Genomic DNA, 24,578 nt, shown 5'->3' with positions numbered 1-24,578 from the left:
TTTTCAAAATTACAAATTGTCTAGTTTTAAAAACATAAATAAAATCTGAAATTTAAGGATAAGCTCTGAGACACTACGCAAAATTCGTAACCAATATAGAACATTTCAAAGATTATGAACCAAAATAAAATAATTAGATAAAAAAAAGAATTTAAAATTATTTCAAAAGAAAAATAATGATACAAAAACTAGAAAGTTTGTGCCAACCTAACAAATAACTCTAATGACTAAAGGTATATATCTTGGTTGAACTATTCTGTAATAATAATAATAATATCAAAATTGTACATTTAGAAACATACTAATAAAATAGCTACCCGTAGAACCTAACCCCAATTTGATCACATGGGTTGACTCCATCCATCCATGTTAATAAGAAAAATCCAATCCGTTACGGCAATATATTATGTGGCTTGGCTTTGGCCTACTCAAAATGGAATGAGACTCAATCTAAACAAACGACAGGCCGCACAGGCAATAGCTAGCAAAGCATTTTATAATTTGGCGTGAATATTTATATATTCAAAATCTGAATGGGTCAACAGTTTAAACCGAGTCAAACTCGAATAGGTAGATTCTTTCTCCATCTCTCGCCCGGTTTTAACACTTGGGAACTGCTATTCTCTTCAATTTCCACTTGCTTATAGAGTTTTATTGCACTCACATCCCCAACCAACTTTTTTTCTACTTCTATTTGATATTCTTCTATTTTCCTTGGCTTTTCCTTTTCCTTTTGGGTGCGTGTCTGCAGAAACGTTTACCAGGCTCCACTGTTTAAAATTTTAAATTTTCAGGTTTTACCCGTCTAATCAAATCTAAAGTATGAATTTCCAGGGTGAGGTGAGGGGTGGGCGTAGCAGCAAAAGCAATGTTAAAAATATGACTGAACTCACCTCGAAACTCTTTCTTCCGTGGAATATCAATTTATTTTGGGACTGAGGTACAACTTCGGATCCCTGAAAAAGCTCCTAATTCTCTCTGCTTTCTCCACTGACAGATCTGTGTTCTCCAAAATGTACTCCTTCGATGCTTTGGCGATTGCCTCAATTGAACCAATAGCTTGATTTAGCTGAACAGTACAGGTCATCGAAATAAGAATGTCCAAATAGAAAAACCTTACATCCACAAAATATAAAATATATATATATATATTTCCACCTATTCGGCACATTACATGTTTGACTAAAAAGAGCCAATATTTTCATCTCTAAGCCCTTTGCCACTGCTACGATCTTGCTGAAACTTATAGGGAATGTGATTATCATTTATCGCAGAAATGTTGAGGGGAAAACAACCCTTTGATAACAATTCAAAACTACCCTTCCAATCTTCCATTTGAATTCGGCTACAATATTGGATGAAAATTAAGACTTAGAATTTTGTCTTTGTAACAAGGAACAAAAGTTGTGATTGTCACATTGTTTTAAGTCATTATCCTCACACATTGTTTCAAGTCCCAATTTTAGTTCAACATTCTAACATATTTTTGTAGTTTTGAAATATTTATGAAATACCAAGGGTAGTATTGCAACTTTTAAAAGAACGGAGATATTTTTTAAAAGGCTAAACTATAGAAACTACTCACAAACTTTGCATTTTGTTTCAAAAATGCCTTTGAATTTTCAAAAAATTTCATAATACCCTTAAACATTTAAAAATACTAAAAGGTACTATTGTCATTAAGTTTTAGATAAAAATTAGTAGTACTTTGTTTCGAAAAGAGCTATGAACTTTCAAAAGTTTCAATAATACTCTTAAACTTTTTTTAAAAAAAAGAAGTTCAAAATACCCATACTGTTAATATATGGACATAAATGATTGGTACCTCGTTTCAAAAATACTTTTAAACTTTCAAAATTTGCATTAGTATCCTGTCCTTTTTTAAAAATATATATATAAAAATGAATAAACAAATAAAGTTTTAAAATATTCTTACCATTAGTTTAGTCAATTTTTTTCATATAGATTCTCTCATTTTTCTCCCACTAACCCAATTTTTTCACCATTTTTCTCAACAACCAAACAGAACCTAAAATTTCAAGTTATATCGCTAAACACAAAAAGATATGACAAAGGTATATCATTTTCAATCATGGAAAACTTTCTTAACTGACCCCAATAAATAGCTAATTTGAACTACAAAAAGGATTAACAAAGTTTTCATGGCTACAAATTTGGTAATGAACATATATTCTCTATTTTATCCTACTAGTTGCCCTCAAAATTATGACCAAGTTCTCAATGTTGCTTTTTGTGTATTAGACTCAGGTGACATATATACACTCAACTACTAACGTACGATCTTATTTAAATATGTAAGCCTTAAGGTCCCCTAGTGGGAAGTGTTAGGCCATAGATTGAAATGAATGGGAGAAAAATAGAAGAGAGAGGTGATGAGGTGTAGATAAATGATTTTCCTCCATACTGACGGTAATGGAAATTTCTAACTTTTTTCAAAAGTTTATGGTACTAATGCAACTTTGAAAGTCCAACGATATTTTTTGAAATGAGTTTGTCTATATACTATTGGTGAAAATATTTTTTAACTTTGTGTTGAATGTTTAAGGGTATTATTGAAACTTTTAAAAGTTATAAGTATTAGTTTGAACAAAGTACTAATAGTTTCAATGCAACATTGAGGTGTTTTTTTTTAGTTTTTTTTCTATTTTAGTTAAAGTATATTATTGAAACTTTTAAAAGCTTAGAGTATTTCTGAAACAAAATACAAAAGTTAAGAGTATCTTCAATCATTTCACATTTTTAAAATAAAGGACTTCGAGGAAATATTTTAAAATTTAGCCTAAATATTATTACCCATCAGAAAGTAAACTGATGTTAAATTATTAAGAATATGACGATCAGGTCACAAAATATTGTGATGAAGTCCTGATGAGTGATGCCAAAAAAAGGGGGAAAAAAAGTGAAACCAAACTAGAAAGAGAGAGAAGAGCTTCATGCTTCCATCTATCAATTCCTTTTTCCAATATCAAGATGAGTATCATGTACAAGTGAAAGATGCAGGGTACAAACGCCTTTCCTTTCGTGGTAACTCAAGCAAGAACAGCTTCTAGGCTACATCAGAGATATATAGAACGAGAAGTGGAACTAATAAATATATTTACTTGGTGTATCAGTCTGTAGTTGGTTACTTTTTAGTTGATCTGTTTTACCTTTTTCTCTTCTCCCAGAATCTATATATATATATTGAGGAAAGAGTTGTACTATGATGGGTGTGAGTTTTCATTGATAAAACTCCATCTTTTCCCAACTAAATATATGTTTAGTGATAGGAACAAATAAGAAAACAATGCAGAAAATGAAGAATGTGAGGTGGTTAACTTACCGAATTTGCATCATGATCATCAAGGCCTGGTACAGAAGACATGACTCTACGAAAAGCATCCATGACTTGCACTGATCTCTTCCTCTTAAACAAGAACCCCAAAAGGGGGAGACGGTGATTAAAACTCGTGTAAGAAAACACAATATGAGCACTAGATACTGAATTGTCATTACTAATTCAATTAGAATATAATCTACACCAACTGACCTCAGTCCTCAATTTTAATATGACATCTTGCTGCTTGCATGCTGTAATTTGATATAACTATGAAGATGATTAAGGAAAGTATTCGACCCAAATTTAAAATGGCTACTACCTCCACGAGAGTGTGCTATCTTTACAATCTTCTCAAAACCCATTTCAATATCCTGAACGGCTACAAATGGTGGCTTACCAATCTCCATCCCATTTCTCCGCGAGATTTGGCAGGGAGGAAAAGGAACGTAAATTCTCTAATATATGTGTATATATATAATAAAGAAACCAGAAACCATTCAAGATACCAGACTCCAATTACCTGAAATAGGATTGAACAAATGAATCATTCTGCTCCTTAGTTGGAAGGACGACTACAACATAGAAATTTGCAAACTGCTTCTTCAACTTTTGAACTCTGTCAAGATCAGACTGAATCAAGCAAAACAAAAGGCAAAACCAGCAAAAAGGAAAAGGCATAAACAACAAAGCTACCTGCTATAGATTGGTGACGTATTGCTGCAATCCCAACTTGTCAGGAAAGCAAAAGCCACTGACAAACCCCCACAATTGAATATCAAGTCCTATAAGTGATTGATATGAGTACAGAATGGTTGTCAATGAAATTTACATACCGAAAAAGTAGAGAAAATTACTGGGACAATTGGAACAAAATTGAGGCGAAATGAGTTTGTGCAAAGGAAATTTGACATGAAATTGATGAAGGATGGATGCTGCTCATCTCTCCATACATTGCTCATCAAACAGACTCCACCACCTGCATTTTGCGAAACAAACAGATGACCCCAATGCAACATTCTTGAGCTTGCTCAGATTTTAAAAACATGTACATACAAGATTTTTGTTATACATGCTCTACATGTATAAATTCATTTCGCATGCAAGCATCATATATAGAAATTTGATACGATAACACCAAATCCACTTTTATACAACCACTACTAAGGTAATCAAATCATCATGATGATCTTCTTTTAAACTATTTAGCGTATTCGAAACTTTTAAAATAGAAAAAGAAAAGAAGATGTAGGACGCAAACACTGCTATGTGGCGGCAGGAGATTCCAAAGCTCGAAGATGTGAAGTTGCGATTCCCAGAAAATTGTCTAATGTCTAGAGAAAGAAATGCATTAGATCACGAGTGTTCTTGTGATAATGCTAGTCGGATCAAGAGTTAATACGATGAGAGTTGTACGGTTTCTTCTTTTCCGGCTTAGACTAATTACATAAAGAACAAAACGCTTCCTAACAATTTTCCTTAGGAGTTTCAAAGCAGAGACAATTTACATTCTGGAGGAGAAATATCTTTGTTCTCGCATAAATAATCAGCGCAGACAACTATAATTTTCCTCGTTTAGCATAGTTGAATTTGCGGAAACTACAAACAAGCAAAGTAGAGATCAAGCAACAGTGACAACTGAAAAAAGTGAACAAAATTTGACTTGCAACACGCATAATCCTCTAAAATCGTTCATGTGGACATCGGAAAGCATATTTCGTCTATGTGTGTTTCCCGTGGTTGTTTGTTTGATTAGCAGACGATATTGCATCTCCGTGCCTAAAGCAACAATGAGAGTTCTGCATTGCTTTCTAATCTATGAAATACTATCATAATGTTCTTACCTAAAATGAATTCATGAGTCCAGCAGTTTCACCCGATCAAGACATATTCAGATTTCTAAGAAATAACACGCAATTCAAACAAATAAGATAGCTAAGCCCAAGGTACCAGAATTCTTTGCTTTCACTCGATTTCCATCCATTTGATTAGCATCTCTCTGTGACGAATTCTCCATAGCCAATTCTCAGTGGTAGCAGAAAAAATTGTGCAGAAAGGGGAGTGAGAGAGAGGAGAAGTGGCGCGCGAAAATCGAAATGATGTGTGAAACGAATTTTGAGTATGAGGTTGCAGTTGTTGTAACAGTACTAGGCCAAGCTGAAGCCTAGCTAAGTCCGTTTCGAAGCCCGTACCAAGGCCAAGCTTAAGCCCTGCATCTAAGTCCATTTGAATCCCGTACTTGGGCCCAAGCACGATACTCTGTCTAAGGCTATTTCTCGGATCTTGTTGGCTATTTCTTAGAGACCAAAACAAGATTTCTAATTGAAAAAAATGATCGATTTTTGAATTGCATGATTCGTGACCAAAAATGTGAAGGGGAGGACCTTATCTCACTATTTAATTTTCCAATTTTGCCCCTTCAACCCTAAGCTTGCTTCAATTATTCAGTAGATCTCTCAGCAATTTTCAAACCTATTTAGCTAGATTTTGTCGGGATTTGGTTACTTATTATTTGTTTTTAAATGAAAATTTTTCACATATAGAAAAAATTTCAAACTATTTATAGAAATAGTAAATATATATATATATATATACTAATAGATTTCTATAAGTGTCTATCAGTGATAAACTTTTATCAGTTTATATCACTATACTATCAATGATAGACTTATATCAGTTTCTATCATTGATAGACACTGATAGATTTCTATCGACTTTTATCAATGATATACTTTTATCAGTTTCTACCACTGATAGATACTAAGGGTGTTCAAATAACCCGACAATCTGAACAACTCGGACTACCCAACCAAAAAATGTAAGAGTTGGATTGAGTTAGTTTTATTCTTGGTATGGGTTGGGTTGAACTTTTCATTTTTATTAGGTTGAGTTGGGTTGTGGGTTGGCTAAAAAAATATTTGGGTTGACCCAACCCAACCCGAATTTTATGTGTGTATTTTTCCTCTTTGTTTAATATTATTTAATTTGTGAATTTTTAATATTTTTCTTTTAAAATTGTTATGATATTTGTCTTCATTTAAAGTTTGTAATAAATATCATAGATATTTGGTATTTAGCATTTGAATTTTATGAGAGTTTAGCTATTAGTCATATGTTGTATATAAATTTACATATTTTTCATTAAAAATAAAAAATAAGTTATAACTCAACAACCCAACCCAACCCGAATTTTAAGTGTTGGGTTGGGTTGAAAACTTTATTTGGGTCATTTGGGTTGTCATTCCAACCGACCTGAATTTTTGGGTTGGTTTAAAAAACATCCTCAACCCAACCCATGTACACCCTTAATGGGCTTGTATCAACGTCTATCAATGATAGCCTTGTATCAGTTTCTATCACTGATAGTATCAATGATGGATTTCCATAAGTTTCTGTCACCAATAGACACTGATAGACTTCTATCAGTCTCTATCAATGATAGACTTCTATCGATTTTTATCACCGATAAGCATTGATATGTTTCTATTAGCATCTATCAGTGATAGACTTGTATCAATTTTTATCACTGATAGACACTGATAAACTTCTATAAGCGTCTCATTGTCTATCACAACTATCTAAAAACAACAAAATTCAAATATAACGTCAAACTTCATGGGTAAATCATTTTTAACACCAAAACCTTAATAGGTATTCAAGAACCAAACAAAATTAACTCAAAACAACCAAAATTTTACTTTTAACGACCAAAAATCCAACGAACTCTAGTACTGATGGTGACAAGAACGACGATGAGGATGGGGTTGTTCGGATCTAAGAGTTAGAGGAAGAGAGAGTGAATCAGGTAGAGAGAGAAAATTCGGCTTACCTGTAGCGACGTACAACCAGATCTGTGATGTAGACCCAAACAACGGTGGATCAACGATTGAGCATAAGTATAATAGTTGTTGGACAATTTTAAACTTAATAAAAAGAATAATAAACTTCTTCAAAAAATTTCTTATTTGCCTTACACCACTCATCGCCTCGTCTCTGTGATTTGCTGTCGTTATCATCAACTCACCTCCTATCCAGATTTTTATTACAACCGTCGATCTTTATTTTGTTGGGAACAATGGTAATGTCTCCGTCATTCGAGAATATAGATCCAAGATGAAGACTGGGCACTCCAACATCTGTGATGGGATCCTTATGCTTCTTAACTCTCATCTTATTTTCGTTGTTTCATCGAGGTGATTCCAAGGTGTTTTATCTCAAGACAAAGGATGATTATTATAGATACCTTGTTGAATTCAAGACGGAGTTGAGCGAAAGGAAGTTGTCGTAATTACACTTGCTACTTATAAACTTGGAACCACGTAAGGGTGTACATAAAAGCACCGAAAACTGACCCGATCAATCCAAACCGATCAAATTAAGGTTGGTCGGTCGGTTGTCGGTTTTCCTATAAAAAAATTGGAAAATCGATCAAATGACCAATATATATATATATATCAATTTTTTTTAATAAGTATAAAAGCACGCTCATTACCACACTACAACAAGCTCAAGCCTAAGCCTACTATTTTAATATTTATTTATTATTATTTTTTATATTGCCTAGTTTTCAAAGCCCACTACATGATTGATTTAACTTTTTTTAATTAAAAAAATGATTGATTTAAAATTCAAAAAGTTGCAAATTATATTAACCTAACAATAACATTTCATCATTTCATCTTTCCTTTTCATTCACCTTTGGTTTTGTAAAAAAAAAAAAAAAAAAAAAAAAAAAAATCCAAATCAACCAAACCGACCGACAGACCGACGATAGTCGACAAATTTCACACCCCTTTTTTTTATCGATTTTCGATGTCGATTTTCTCTCAAAACCAATACTGACCAACAAATGTACACCCCTAGAACCAAATAAGCTAATTGAGAGAGAATAATCATATTCATGGCTAAATTTTGGAGGATGAGAGAGAAACTGTTTTTTCTTCTTATAAAGAGAAGTGTCTATATTATGTTCAATGCATACCAGGATATGTAATGAAGGTCATTACTTTTTTTTTTTTTTAATCCATAGTCGATACCTTTACATTTGAAAGAACCTGTGAAGGCCCCGAACGGAAACGTGGATCGTCCTAATTTTTTTATTTTTATATAACATAAATTACAAAAACATGATTATGCAAAAAACACAAAAATTACAGCATGCAAAATAAAATTAAAGAAAGAGGAAGAATAGGATTTAGAAACTCTTACTTTTGAAGAATGAAATTTTTCTCATGATCCTCTTCTCCAAGACAGTCACGAACAAAACACGATCGATCTCCAAATGGCCACCACCACGAAAATTTCCTTTGTATTCTATGAGATGAGAATCCAAAGAGTTGTGTGGGCTCTTGGAATTTTGAAAGAGAGGGCGGCTAAGAGGAATTAAGAGAAGTGAATGGTTTGGGAGTTTTCCTGGTTTCTTTCTCAGAGAGCACACTATTTTTTTCTTCCAAAAATTTATGAAGAAGAAAAATCCCAATAGCAATATCTCATAACCACCACAGTCACACACATAGTGAGTTAATAAAGATTAGGGGAAGGAAGTTATTTCCCTCCCTAAATTTCAAAATATTAATTTTAATATATATATATATATATATATAAGTTATATCATGTATAACATATAACCTATGGTTTAATGTTGTATCTGAATGAACTCTTATTCAAGAGTACCTACGAATGAAAGTGGATCTTTCCAATTCATTGTGACAAAATTACCGTATATACATTCAAAACATACTAATATGCATTCATAATGCTAAAGAGATCAAGAAATCATACCAGATGAGGATTTCTTCTTCACAGCGAGTTTAAAACCCAACCGTGTACCAGATGACACCATCACTCAGAGCCTTCAGTATTCTTAGAGTGAAAATCCAAAGTGTGGGTTTTGTTCGAATTTGGTAGAGGGAAAAGGAAGAGAGACCGTATACAACAATCAAGCAAGTGGGAGATGAGATCGTCTATCATATAGATAAGATGTTTGATCGTTTAGGTGAAGTATATGATCGTGTAGGAAAAAGTAAACGATCGTGTAGGAAAAGGTAACCGATCGTATAAACGATCGTGTAGGAAAAGGGTGAGCGATCGTCCAAACGATCGCGTAGGAAAAACTAAGTGGTTGTCTATACGCTCGTTTAGTAAATATTGAGAGCTAAACGATCGTTTAGATAATAATGCGCGACAGTGTAATCGGTATACGACCGTTTAGCAATATCTTATATGTAAGCAATCATGTAGTCACTATCATATAGGCACTGATTTTCTAAACGATGACATTATCTTTTCTACAATGTCTACGCCTATGACTCCTACACACCGTCAGCTATTTATAATGCACTCATCCGTTATTTTGAACAGAAGAGTCACCGTCCCATTTCCTTTATAACCGTCTAATGAATGTGATCTTATCATATTCATAACATATAAATTAATATCATATATTAATTATAATATTTTCCTCTACTAGATATAAATCATATTTATATCCAATTTCCTCCAGATTAATGTATCTCATACATAAAGTTAATTATATCATATATATCGAAGTTCCTCTCGTCAATTTGAACATTTCAAACTGACCCAAAAACTTATTCTCAACTTGTAACCAAGCTACCAAGGGGACCTTATGGACCTATGGCTTGAAGCTCCAACGGTACGTGAATAGCTGACTAAACTCTTTAGTCGTGATATCTACCATCCGTTAACTGCCAGACATTCCACTAAAGACTGACAGTTGAACTCTTCTTGCCATAGATATATTTCTATGTCCATTGGATATAACCAATCATCAGTACGATGACCCTTCACAAATGCTCGTAATTACAGCAGACCAATTTACCGTTTTGCTCCTGTAATTACATCTTCCTCCTTAAGTACCACTGATCCCTCTAATGAACAATACAACATAGTCCTACTATGTGTGAACACCTCTCGGATCATGAGAAGGTGTGTGGTGCCACATCATTCAAGCCCCAGGATCAGTCCTTAAGAGAGCAATCTATCTACTTACCCCTACTTTAGGGAAGGAGTGAACTTCATCTTGTGAAGCTGAGTTTCCAGCTCCAAAATCAGACGAATCCCCAAAATGGTAGGTTTGAGTCAGCGTTCTGGTCACTCGCACCCATGCAAATTAAAGGACCGCCCTTAATGGCAGGAGTTCCCAACTCACTCAGGATTGAGGTCATGTTACCTATGATCATCCTAGTGAAGTGAAGTTTCAATCATGAACGGTGTTATATGACAAGACATTAACACTTCGAGGTCAAGTCTTATACAAACTCTTTGTATAGGATGCCTCCGCTCGCATATCCACTACACGAATAATCAGGATCAGATCATCTGTGATAAATCACAACATTTGTAACAATTTCACAAAGCGGGCCGCGTCCGTAGTGTTACCAGGATAAGGTTTCCCTTCTATATCCATATACTACAAACTATTTTTGTGTCACTTAAGATATGATCCACTTGTATGTCACTACATACATGCTTAAGTTACATAAAGACAACTAGGGACATTAAGTTTATTAGTTTGTGGTAAAAATAAAAACATCTAAATGTGCAAAGTCAAGTAGTGAAGTAAATATCATTTATATTATACATCACAAGTGTTTGTACAAAGTTGTTTACAAACTACTGGACACGAGACCTTAGGGCACAAACCCCAACAGTATCATATACAATATAACCTATAGTTTAATTCTCTCATCAATGGTATTTAATATAAATCTCATTTATAATAAATTCAATTATATGAATCTAATTCATATAAATAATATTTGAATCATATTAAAAAATTTATTTCCCCTCAAATAAACTCTATATTATAATATATCAAATACATTATAGCAATTATATTATATATAATTAAGTAAAATTAATTATATCACATATAATTAATTCCCTCAATTAATTTGAACAATTCAAATTAATCCAAAGTTGATTCGCATTAAATCTCTTTTAAGCTACAGAAGGGACCTCAAGGACCTCTAGCTTGAAACTCCAATGGTACTTGAATAATTAATTAAACTTCTTTAATTAAATTACTCAATATCTATTAACTGTGGGTACTTCACTAAAGATTGACAGTTGCACTCCACACTACATATATATTTCTGTGTCTATTGGATATAACCAATTAACAGCGCGATGACCCTTCATAAATTGCTCGTAAGTACAACTAGGCCAAAATTACCGTTTTATCCTTGTAATTACATCTAACTTCTTAAATACCACTGATCCCTCTAATGAACAATAAGTCATAGTCCAACTATGACCAAACCCCTATCGGCCAGGAGAAGGTGTGGCATCATATTGTTTAGCCTCAGAATCAGCCCTTAAGGGAGCGATTATCTATTTACCCCGACATTAGGGAAGGAGTGAATTTTGTCTTGTGTGTAGTTGTGTTCCCAACTCCCCTATCAGATGAATCCCAAAATGGTAAACTTATCGAGTCAATGATCTGGTCACTCTCACCCATATAAATCAAAGGACCACCTTCATAGGCAGTGTTCATAATTTACTTCAGATTCAGGTCATGTCACCTATGGTCATCCTGTTGAAATGTAAGTCTCTATTATGAATGATGTTATATAATGAGACTAGTCATTTCGTGGTCTATTCTTATATAAACTCATTTGCGTAGAACACCTTCATTCATAAATCTCCACATGAATGATCATGACAGATCATTTGTAGCACTTTATAACAATTGTAACATCTACAAAGTGGGTCGTATTCATAGTATCACCAAGATAAGGTATCCAACCTTATCCATCTACCATAGACCATTTAGGTTATCCTTGAACATGATCCACTTGTATGTCTTTACATACATATTTAAGCTACATATGATAGGCTTATTGGTTTGTAGGTTTAATGCTACTAAATATCAAATAAAATATCTCATATTTTGTTAAATAAATAAAATATTTGTACAATATAATTACAAACTACAGGACCCTACGAGATTTACGGCATCGACCCCAACAACATTAAGAGTTTGCTCCATAGAGAAGATGTTTAGATTTTTTATCAAGTTGTTTTTAAAATATTCTATTCCATAAAAGATTTTAGGTTTTAGTATAGAGAGTATTCGTGTGATTCGTGTACAATAATAGTACATAAAACTTTCATTTATATGGTTTGATGGACTTCTTAGCGATTACAAGGTATTTGTGTGCAATTTAAATTACCTTTAGTATGAGATGTGTGAAAAATTATGACCCAAATTCTAGGTAATACAAGGTATTTGTATGACTCTAAAGATTGAAGCTACATTTTTTCTGACCAAATCCAAGTTTCACCACCTTCGATTGTGAAATTTATGAATATTTGTAACTAGATGTTGCCTAGAAAATTTATTAATTGAAAGATCTAAAGTCCCCCTCCTTTTTGTAGTATGGTATATTTCCACGACTCAACAAAAATTGCAGCGGTTAAGTTTAAGGTCTCTGCATGGTTTCCTTTTGTAGTAGATAATTGCATGACTCAAACAAATATTATAGTAGTTCAAGGTATTTGCATGGCTCAATATGACTATACAACCTTATCTTTTAGTAGCAAATATCAATTTATACCCTTGAATTTTCGGGGTTATATCGATTTAAACCTTAAGTTAATAATTATATCAATTTAAATATTGAAATTTGGGTTGTATCAATTTAAACCCCAAACTAATAATTGTATCGATTAAAACTTGAACTTTCATGAGTATATTTATCTAAATCTCAAACTTTCACAACTATACCAATTAAAACCCATAACTCTTGGAATGCCTGGCGATTAACGGATGGTGGATATCGTGGCTACGGAGTTTAGTAAGTTATTCACGTACTGTTAGAGCTTTGAGTCATAGGTTCATAAGGCCCCCTTGGTAGCTTGCATACAAGTTGAGAATAAGTTTTTTGGTCAATTTAAAATGTTCAAATTGACAAGAGGGAGTTCGATTATATATGATATAATTGAACTAGTTATACATGATATAATTGACTTTATGTATGAGATACATTAATTTGGAGGAAATTGGATATAAATATGATTTATACCTAGTGGATGAAAAATATTATGATTAATATATGATATTAATCCATAGGTTATGAATATAATGTGATTATATTTATTATTTATTAATTGGACAGTTATGTGATAATTGGTCGGTGTCTCTTCTGTTTTCTAACTAATGAGTAAGATGAAGAATCGTTTTGAGACACTTAAATAGCTCACGGTGTGTTAAGCATTGGATAACATAGTGTTTGAGAGAGTCATCACTTAGTAAATCAGAGCCTATACAATAGTGTTGAACGATCGCTTACACCCGCACACGCTACTTACTAAACGATCGCTTATCTTTTACTAAATGATCGTTTAGTGCCCAAGCTTTACTAAACAATCGTATAGATGATCACTTAGCTTTTCCTACATGATCGTATACTTCACCTAAATGTTCAAGCATTCTGTCTATACGATAGACGGGTCTTTCTCCCACTTGTTTGATCGTTGTATACGATCTCTTTTCCTCCGCCCCTCTACCAAATCCGAACAGAGTCCACTCTTTGGATTCTCACTCCGATAATACTGAGGGTTCCAAGTGGTGATGTCGTCCCTTTTCTTCATTTGTTCATGTGGAGACTGTTCGTGGTAGACGATTGGGTGTTGTTGAATGATAGCTTGCCGTTCTAGCGAAAGAGAGATTTACTGCTTAGAGAGTCTTCAACTGGTAAGTTTACTTGTTCTCCTGTTTATTTATCTCTAAGCATACCGGTAATTTAGTAGTTTGAATGCATATCTGTACGTGTGAATGTATATGTGAAAATTTTGTCACAATGAATTAGAAAGATCTGCTTTCGCTTAGAAGTACTCTTGTATAAGAGTTCCTTCAATGATGTAAGTTACAGTCTCTACTGCAAAACCCCAAAATAAGTTCGGTAAGAAAGTGTAACTCATCATCGACAGAACCATGTCTAACAGGGTTCTGTTTCTCCTCTCCAATACACCATTCTGCTGAGGTGTACCAGGTGTTGAGAGTTGGGAAACGATTCCATGTTCTATCATATAGTTCTAGGACTCAGAATCCAAAAACTCCCCACCCCGATCAAATTAAAGTGTTTTAATCCATTTACTTAGTGAATTTTCTGAAGGATCTCATACCGAGAGTTCCATGAGTGGGTTTAGATCGCTCCGATTTCACAGTGATCGAAACACAAACGACATACATTCCACACATATAGTTATGCATATAAAACTCATTATCGGCATGCTCAGAAGACAATAAAACACAAGGAAAAAAAGGTTTATACTAGATGAAGACTCTCTTCGTATTTCTGAACCTTAAACAGTGGAAAACCTCCATCGATCTACCAGGATCCGGCGAGTATGTCGACTGCAACAGCACGATCCGAACGTACACGAACAATGTAGCGGGGACGACACCACCGCAAGAGAAACCCCGGTATCCTTGGCGTCAAAAACCCAAAGAGTGGGCTCTGGTGAGTTTGGTAGAGGACGGAGGAGAAGGCATCGTATAAACGATAAGCAAGTGAGAGATGAAACTCTGCTATTGTATAGCAGAAATGCTTATCGTATAGTAGAGCTACACAATCGTGTAGGAAAAACTGAACGATCCTTTAGTAAAAATGTATGCGATTGTTTAGAGAAAGCGTGAGGCAGACGATCGTTTAGACGAACGAGCTTCTATTGTATAGGCTCTCGTGATCGCTTTCACAGATTCTTTTGGGCGCGCGATAATACGAATGCACGATTGAATAAAATGAAAACAATTTTCATTGTTTTAATCCGCCAATTACCATAACCATCGCAACCCCACTTCCCACATCCAAACGTGGATAAATCCGTTAATTATCAAATAATTAATCAATTAATTTAATTAATAAATATAATCATATTATATTTATATTCTATAGTTTGATATCATATATCTACTATAGTATTTTCTCTTCTACTTGATATAAATCATATTTATATCTAATTTCCTCCAAAATAATGTATCTCATACATTTAGCCAATTATATCATATATAATTAATGAGTCCAATTATATCATATATAATGAACTTCCTCTTGTCAATTTGAACATTTCAAATTAACCAAAACACTGGTTCTCGACTTTATCCAAGCTACCCAGGTGACCTAATGGACCTATGGCTCGAAGCTCCAACGATATGTGAATAGCTGACTAAACTCTTTAGCCACGTGATTCACCATTCGTTAACTATCAATGATTCCACTAAGGACCAACAGCTGAACTCTTCTTACCACAGATATATTTCTGTGTCCATCGAATATAACCAATCATGGTACGATGACCCTTCACAGATGCTCGTAAATACAGTTGGGCCAATTTATCGTTTTGCCCTTGTAGTTACATCTCACTCCTTAAGTACCACTGATTCATCTAATGAACAATACAACATAGTCCAACTATGTGTGAACATATCTCGGGCCAAGAGAAGGTGTGTGGTGCCACATCGTTCAAGTCCCAGAATCAGCCCTTAAGGGAGCCATCTATCTACTTACCCCTGCCTCGGGGAAGAAGTGAATTCCATCTTGTGTAGCTGAGTTCCCAGCTCCCAAATCAGACGAATCCCCAAAATGGTAGGTTTGAATCGGCGACTTGGCCACTCGCACCCATACAAATCAAAGGACTGTCCTCAATGGCAGGAGTTCCCAACTCACTCAGGATTGAGGTCATGTTATCTATGGTCATCCTAGTGATGTGAAGTCTCTATCATGAACGGTGTTATATAACGAGACATTAACACTTTGTGGTCAGGTCTTATACAAAGTCTTTGTATAGGATGCCCCCGCTCACATGTCCGCAATACGAATGATTAGGATCAGACCATCTGTGACAAGTCACAACACTTATGATCATTCTACAAAGCGGGACACGTCCATAGCGTTACCAGGATAAGGTTTCCCTTCTTTATCCATTTACTACAGACCATTTTGGTTATCACTCAAGACATGATCCACTTGTATGTCACCACATACATGCTTGAGTCACATACAGATAACCAGAGATTTTATGTTTATTGGTTTGTGGTAAAGCAAATAAAACAAATAACCGAGTAAAACAACAAGATGTGAAGTAAATATCATATATTAACAATCACAGGTATTCGTATATATTGTTTACAAACTACAGGACACGAGACTTTAGAGTATCAACCCCAACATTTTCAACTTCAGTCTTGAACTCTTTGAACTTTTCAAAGGATTCTGACTTATGTTACATTAAATAAACATACCCATACCTCAAATAATCATCAATAAAAGTGATGAAGTACTAGTAGCCTCCCCTGGCTCGCACATTCTTCGGACCACAAAGGTCTAAATGCACAAACTCTAGAGGCTCTTTGGCCCTATAACCTTTTCCAATAAAAGGTTTTTTAGTCATTTTGCCTTCAAGGCATGATTCGCACACAGGTAAAGAATTTCCTTCTAACTCGTTTAGAAATTCATTCTTCACCAACCTCTCAATCCTATTGAGATTAATGTGCCCCAAATGAAGGTGCCAAAGTTAGGCATTTTCTTTAGAAGAAATCTTAAGTCATTTGTTTTGAATTACGACGGTTTTAAACATCTCTATGTTATAGAGGAAATTTTTTGCTAACGGTCTTAGCACATACAAAAATTTTTCAAGTTTAGCTAAACATATTTCAACACCAACTTTCAGAATAAACACTTTATTAACCGAAAAGTTCAGGGTGTATTTACATTCAAGCAATGACGAAATTATGTTTCTCTTTAATCAGGAACAACATATATATCATTAAAAACGATAAATCTATTCTGTAAAGTTAACCGCAGGTCTCCCACTGCCACAGCTGAGACGACGTGTCTGGTGCCAATTCGCATCGTCATCTCACCAGCCTCAAGCTTTCGCTAGGATCTAATCCCCTCAAATGAAGAACAAACATGGTTTGTGCCCCCAGAGTCTATAATCCAGGCAGAATCATCATTCTCCACTAAACAAGTGTCCAAAACTAGTAAATCACATTTACCTTATTTGGTCTTCTTCTTCTCTTTTAAATAACATGGGCAATTCTGCTTCTAGTGCCCGTCTTTGATACAGTGGAAAAACTTCCCCTTTTCAACCCGCGCTGGTCGCCTACCCGTAGAGCGTCAGGTTATGGGTTAGCAGGTGTCTTCCCTTTCCCCTTACTACCCTTCTTCTTCTTCCACTTGCTAGTGTTGGAAGAAGAAAGTGCAGACTTAGTTCCTGAGGTCAAACCTTTATGGAACTTTTTAGATGATAAACCAATATTTGTCTCACCAACCTTCTTCTCCTCGCTTTTCAGCAAGGATTGAAATGTCTGCAACTCGTTGAGGAAAGTTATACAGGTGTAATCAACCTTGTTTAGAACATCGTTGCTTATGAAGTGTAGGAATCTTTCTGGCAGCATCTCCAGAATTATGCTAACTTGACTGGCGCGTATTCCCTCAATCAACGCCAGTCACGTGTCCACGCAAACTTGATCAAAACACGAGCGCAACGAATAACCAATAAATCACTCGAACTGCCTGATACTCGAACACAATTGAGTAAGACTCGATCCTCGACCTTTGAATAACAAAACTCGACACTACTAAGAGGCTACCTTGGTATTCTCGGTATGAGAATCCAGGAGGTGTGGGTTCTGTATGGATTTGGTAAAGGGAATGAGGATGTATACAATCGAGTAAGTGGGAGAATGAGAAACCTCTATCATATAGAGTTGGATACTTGATCGTCTAGCAAACGATGATCTATCGTCTAGTAACGAGAACCTTGGTCGTTTACTTTCTCAAAGGCTATCATATAGCTTTTTCTTTCACTCGATCAAATGTGTTGCGATTCCGAGAAAAATGAAAACTTTTATCCATCAGTTATTAAAACTGATTTAGAACTTTCCACTTGCAATGGTTAAAGGATAAATTAATAACCAACCACAATTATCTCATAGTTGTTTTTATTATAAATAAATATAATAACTTTTATCATATTATATTTATAACCTATAGTTTTAATATCACATCATATGTAATATTTAAACCGTAGTTTTTTTTCTCCTTTATTGCATTTAATATAAATCATATTTATATTAATTCCTCCAATTAATGTATCTAATACATCAAATCAATTATATCACATATAATTGAATCAATTTAATTATATCATATATAATCAAATTCACTCTTGTTAATTTGAACACTTCAAAATAACCCAAAAACTGATTTTCAACTTGAATCCATTGAGCTACCAAGGAGACCTTATGGACTTGTAGCTTGAAGCTCCAATTGTACGTAAATAACTGATCAACTCTTTAATCACGATATCCACCATTCGTTAAACTGCCAAGAATTCCATTAAAGACCGACAGTTACATTCTTCGCACTATAGATATATTTTTGTGTTCATTGGATATAACCAATCAATAGCACGATGACCCTTCACAAATCGCTCGTAAGTACAATTGGGCCAATTTACCGTTTTGCCCCTGTAGTTACATCTAACTCTTTAAGCATCACTGAATCCTCTAATGAACAAAACATCATAGTCCTACTATGAGTGAACATTCTTGGGCCATGAGAAGGTGTGACGCCACATTGTTCAAGCCTCGGAATCAACCCTTAAGGGAACAGTTTATCTACTTACCCTTGCTTCGAGAAAGAAGTGAATTTCGTCTTGTGTAGCTAAGTTCCCAACTCCCCAATTAGACGAATCCCCAAAGTGGTAGGTTTGAGTCGGCAATCTGGCCACTCGTACCCATGCAAATCAAAGGACCGCCCTCATAGGCAGGAGTTTCCAACTCACTCAGGATTAAGATCGTGTTACCTATGGTCATCCTAGTGACATGAAAGTCTCTGTCATGAACGACGTTATATAATGAGACTAAACATTTTATGGTCCAGTCTTATACAAACTCCTTTGTATAGGATACCTCCACTCGTATGTCTCCACATGAATGATCAGGATCAGATCATTTGTAGCACATTACAACACTTGTAACATCTATAAAGCGGGTCGTATCCGTAATGTCACCAGGATAAGGTTTCCCTCTTTTATCCATATACTACAGACCATTTAGGTTATCACTTAAGGCACGATCCACTTATATGTCTCCACATACATGCTTAAGTTACAACAATAACCAGGGATCTTAGTTTATTAGTTTGTGGTTAATGCAACTAAAATATCTCATATTTCATATACAGTAATGAATGAAATATTTCATATTATTACATCACAAATGTTTATTCATACATGTGTTTACAAACTACTGGATTCTACGAGATGGAAGGCATCAATCCCAACAGCAACGCTGTCTGTTTCTTCACGAAATAGGCAACTACTGCCTTGTAACATTATGCAACACTCCGACTAGGGGCAACTTCGTCCTTTCACATCCTTTTGAAGTTCGGTTGCTCAAATTAGCTCCTAATTGCTCCAAATTAACCCCGAACAGCTTGTAACGACTGATTCCATCTCAAAGATGCTCGATACCTATAAAATTATTAAATAAATATATTAACATAGTAACGACCTAGAATTAAGAAGAGGAAAATAGCATATTTTTGGTGTTATCGATGGGTCTACAAAACCGGCCACATATAGTCTAAGGCAAATGGGAGATTTTGTACTCGACATGTTTTATGCCTTAGGTTATTGTCTTGTGTACTTATTGTTGGGGTTGATACCCTAAATCTTGTAGGGTCCTATAGTTTGTAAATGTATTGAACAAACTCAATTTTTATTTAATAAAATAAATGATATTTTATTCAAATTCATTGTCTATTTAATAAAAATATATGATATTTTAGTTGCATTAACTACAAACTCATTGTAGTTTAAAGATGTATGAGAGACATACGGGTGGATCATGTTTAAGTAATAACATAAATGGTGTGTAGTAGATGGATAAGACTGGGTAACTTATCTTGGTGACACTACGAGTATGGCTCGCTTTATAGGTGTTACAATTGTTGTAAAGTGCTACAAATGATTTGATCCTGATCATTCATGCTAAGACATGTGAGCGAGGATATTCTATACAAAGGAGTTTGTATAAGACCAAACCACGAAATGTTTAGTCTCATTATGTAACACTGTTCATAATAGAGACTTACATTTCACTAGGATGACCATAAGTAACATGACCTGAATCCTGAGTGAGTTGTGAACTCCTGCCTATGAGGGTGATCCTTTGATTTGTATGGGTGAGAGTGACCAGATCGGCAACTCAACAAGCCTACCATTTTGAGGATTCGTCTTATTAGGAAGCTGGGAATATAGCTACACAAGATGGAATTCACTCCTTCCCCGAGGTAGGGGTAAGTAGATAAATTGCTCCCTTAAGGGCTGATTCTGGGTCTTGAACAATGTGGCGCCACACCCTCTTCTCGCCCGAGAGGGATTTAGTCATAGTTGGACTATGATCTATTGTTCATTAGAGGGATCAGTGGTACTTAAGGAGTTAGATGTAACTATAGGGGCAAAACGGTAATTTGGCCTAGCTATACTTACGAGCAATTTGTGAAGGGTAATCGTATTGTTGATTGGTTATATCCAATGGACACAGAAATATATTTGTAGCACGAAGAGTGCAACTGTCGGTCTTTAGTAACGTGCCTGACAGTTAATAGATGGTGAATAATGTAATTAAATTGTTAAATTAATATTCATGTACTATTGAAGTTTTAAGCTACAGGTCCATGAGGTCCTCTTGGTAGCTAATAGGATTAATTGAGAATCAGTTTTTGGATTAATTTGAATTGTTCAAATTGATAGAAGAATTTAATTATATATGATATAATTAAGTTGTTTCAATATATGATACATTATAGCTTAATGAAAGGAAATAAATATTTGAATGCGATTCAAATATAGCTTCTATGAATTGGATTCATAGTTGTTAAATTTAATATAAATGTGATTTATATTCAATGCCACATAAAAGAGAAAAGAAACTATAGTTTATATTGTATGTGATACAGTATTAAAACTATAGGTTATATGTTATATTTGATATAACATATAATTTAATATATATATATATATATATATATATAATAAGTTAGTTATCATATTTATATTTATATTTATATTTATTGTTATTTTAATAATGAGGGAGGGAGATACAACTCCCTTCCCCTTCTTTTCTCTCCATCCACGTAAGTGGTAGGTGGTTATTTTTTGAAGTAGAAAAGAAAAAGTTTCTTCTTCTTGGCTAAGGTGGTTGATTGATTGAAATAGAGAAAATACAACAAAAGATTTCTATGTAGTTTTTTTTTAGTTTTAGAGAACATTGCCATTTCTTCCTCTTCTCCATTAAGTTTTCCCTCAAAATCCAAAATAGGTAGAGCCCACCACTCTTATTTTTCACCGTGAGAATATTGAGAAAACATCTGTGGCAGTGTTCGTTCTTATTCAAGGCTATTCTTGAAGAAAGTCTTCAAGAGGTTCTTGGTGCTATTCGAGGGAAATCGTGAAGAAAATGTCTTCAAAGGTGAGGTTTCTGAAACCTTTTTCTTTAGCATGCTGTAATTTATAACTAAATGCATATCTTGTTTCTTGTTTACTGTGAAATTTATATTCAATGAAAAATGAAATTTGATCGATCTGTTTCTGCTCAAGGTTCTCCCCCCATAGGGTTCCTTCATATTGTACACCTCACTAATTTTAGGACAAGTAGGAGATTGTTGGGGTTGATGCCCTAAATCTCGTAGGGTTCTGTAGTTTGTAATTGTATTGTAGAAACATTTTATTATTTAATAAAATATAAGATATATTATTTGACATTTAGTAGTATTAAACCCATAAACCAATAAACTAACATCTAAGGCTATCTTCTGTAGCTTAAACATGTATGTGGAGAAATATAGGTGGATCATATTTAAGTAATAACCTAAATGATCTGTAGTAGATGGATAAGACTGGATACTTTATCCTTGTGACACTATGAATATAACACGCTTTGTAGATGTTACAATTGTTGTAAACGTGTTAAAATGATATGATCCTAATCATGCATGTGGAGACATGTGAGCGGGAGTATTCTATACAAAAAAGTTTGTATAAGACCGGACCGAGTATCTCTCTCAACCCACGTATCTCTCTCAACCCACATATTGTGTGAGTAGTTGGGAGTGACCATTATGATCTTCTTCGTTTTTACAAGAGATGAACAGAGAAGATTCTCTATGAGAAAAATAAAAAAAGACTCACAATCTCTCTCCTCCTCTCTCTCAATTCCTTTTTCTTCCAAAAAAGTCAAAGCCCACAAAACTCTGGATTCTCATCGTAGAGAATATAATTAGTGTTTTGAGCTCGTGATTTTTTGCAGAAAAGGAAAACCATGAAGTTAGATCTTCAAGGATAAATCTTTATTCTCCCTATTCTCTTTTTCCTTTTTCTTATTTGTTTATAAGCATGCTGAATTTTATATTAAATGCATGATGTTCTATATTTCTTTTGTAAAATTTAAGATTTAGGTTAGATCCCGTTTCTACTTAAGGACCTTGAATGGATCTCCATAAACTTCAAAACCCTAATTATTTCCCTAAAATCAAAGGCTTTGGACCTTTTGCAACCGCTAATGTCAACTTCCATATATATTGAAAGGGAAGAAAAAATGATAATTCCTCTTATTTTATGAAATATATATATAAAGATTCAAGATTCATATATATTGAATGGGAAGAAAAAATGGTTTTGTGCGGATCAAGAAGAAATATTATGAAGCAAAATAGCTGTGTGTCCATAGTTCCTTTGGTATTATGGATTGTGGGAAAGTTTCATATTTTGGCATAGAAGAAGAAGAAGAAGAAAATGAAGGGATTATTGATTGGAAGGATTGTTGATACGAGCCTGAATGATGTCATACTTTAGTTGAGCAAGCTGAGCCTTCAACTTAGATTTGATTAAGATGTGATGATTTTGAAGAGAAAACAAATGGTCGACGTCCTTCTTGGTTGCATGGACAAAAGATGGCGTAAATAGTTGTATATGAAGCCCATGACCTTCGAAAAACCCTTCAAAATGACTCCTACTGCACACATCCAAGGCTTTTGAGGTAGAATCGCTTCCAGTTTCAACTTCACCCCAAAGCCGATTTGATAACTCAAAACTCTCGTCTCTCTCATCGTCCCCCAATTTCAAATATTGCATTCTCATTTTTCTCAGCTCTAATTTCTTCTCCAAGTATTCCTTTTTGAGTTGTTGGATCTTGTTGAATATTTGAATCCTGGGCACCTCGGCCAATGACGACCCGTTTCTCAAAAACGGATAAAGTTCTTCTTCAGCCATCTTCTGCATATCGAACTCCACCAGCTTCTTCAGTAGATTTAGCTCTTCCCCTTTACTCCATTCAAACAAACTCTTCCTCCTCCTTTTCTTCTTTTCTGATCCCATTGAACTCTCTTTCGTCTCCTTTTCTTCTTCCATATCATCAGTTGAGAAGATAATAATCATTATACAAAAGTTTCAAAGTTCCATTTCCGTAACCATTCCCTTTTTAGTTTCTCTTCCCTACAAAACCAACAAATCAATTACAAATGGAACTACGAAACGAAGCCCATCGTCAATATTTGGAGACGAGGGTTTTCAAGATAATAAGAATATTGCAATGAAGAGAACTTTTCATATATATATCTATATATATATATATATACATACACAAAAAATGCAAAGTCATAAGGAAATATGCAGGACATACTGTTGACCGATTAAGGATTATTTTTCATAATATATTTCTAACTGCATTCCTATTTTTCATGGAGTATTTTCTTTAAACAAATAAAAGTGTTATTTATTAAAAAATCATAAACTTACAAAGAATAGTATCAATACATGAACAACTATAAGATTGTCATTGAATTAACGAAGTCATTTTCTCTTATCTACAAACTACGATGATGCAGAATCAAAACAAAAATTGGAATGGAATGAACGAAACTCATTGTGTTAATTTAGAATTTAAAATGGAAAAGAAAGAAAAAAAAAGTTAGAGATGAGAAATAGTGGATTTGATACCTGTTGAAAAAAAACTGAGAATAATGAAAACAGGGAAGCCGATTGAACAGAATCTCTTCCTTTTGCCTTTTTGTTTTGAGGTCTAGAAGACAATACAAAGCTGCAAACATTTTAAGAATTCCACTCAATATGGAAAACTTTCTTTTTAGTTATTTTTATAAGAAAAACACCTTATATAATACTTTCCTTTTTCAAATATATCATA

The 24,578-nt window shown here is 34.3% G+C and overlaps 2 protein-coding genes across 3 annotated transcripts; both read right to left on the bottom strand.

The window, feature by feature from the left end:
• Nucleotides 1-218: 218 nt before the first annotated feature.
• LOC120075336 (DNA ligase-like protein) lies at nt 219-5,618 on the bottom strand. Of its 2 annotated transcripts, none has more exons than XM_039028638.2 (9): nt 5,288-5,618; nt 4,195-4,316; nt 4,034-4,122; nt 3,861-3,956; nt 3,660-3,754; nt 3,551-3,591; nt 3,344-3,427; nt 894-1,042; nt 219-770 (listed from the first exon to the last, which is right to left on the bottom strand). In XM_039028638.2, the coding sequence occupies exons 1-8, from the start codon at nt 5,352-5,354 to the stop codon at nt 920-922; spliced, it is 717 nt and encodes a 238-aa protein (XP_038884566.1). In that variant the 5' UTR covers nt 5,355-5,618; the 3' UTR covers nt 219-770; nt 894-919. The 2 variants fall into 2 exon arrangements, with proteins under 2 accessions (XP_038884566.1, XP_038884563.1); XM_039028635.2 differs by having other exon boundaries at nt 894-1,069; nt 5,288-5,602.
• Nucleotides 5,619-23,179: 17,561 nt separating this feature from the next.
• On the bottom strand, nt 23,180-23,785 carry LOC150036925 (uncharacterized). The gene has a single exon (XM_090313275.1). The coding sequence runs from the start codon at nt 23,783-23,785 to the stop codon at nt 23,180-23,182; it is 606 nt and encodes a 201-aa protein (XP_090169401.1).
• Nucleotides 23,786-24,578: the final 793 nt, after the last annotated feature.

The sequence above is a fragment of the Benincasa hispida genome, chromosome 4 (assembly GCF_027475165.1).
Source record: "Benincasa hispida cultivar pf3 chromosome 4, pf3_genome.v1.1, whole genome shotgun sequence".
NCBI classification, from domain to species: domain Eukaryota; kingdom Viridiplantae; phylum Streptophyta; class Magnoliopsida; order Cucurbitales; family Cucurbitaceae; genus Benincasa; species Benincasa hispida.
This window is presented reverse-complemented; position numbering and strand designations above follow the sequence as displayed.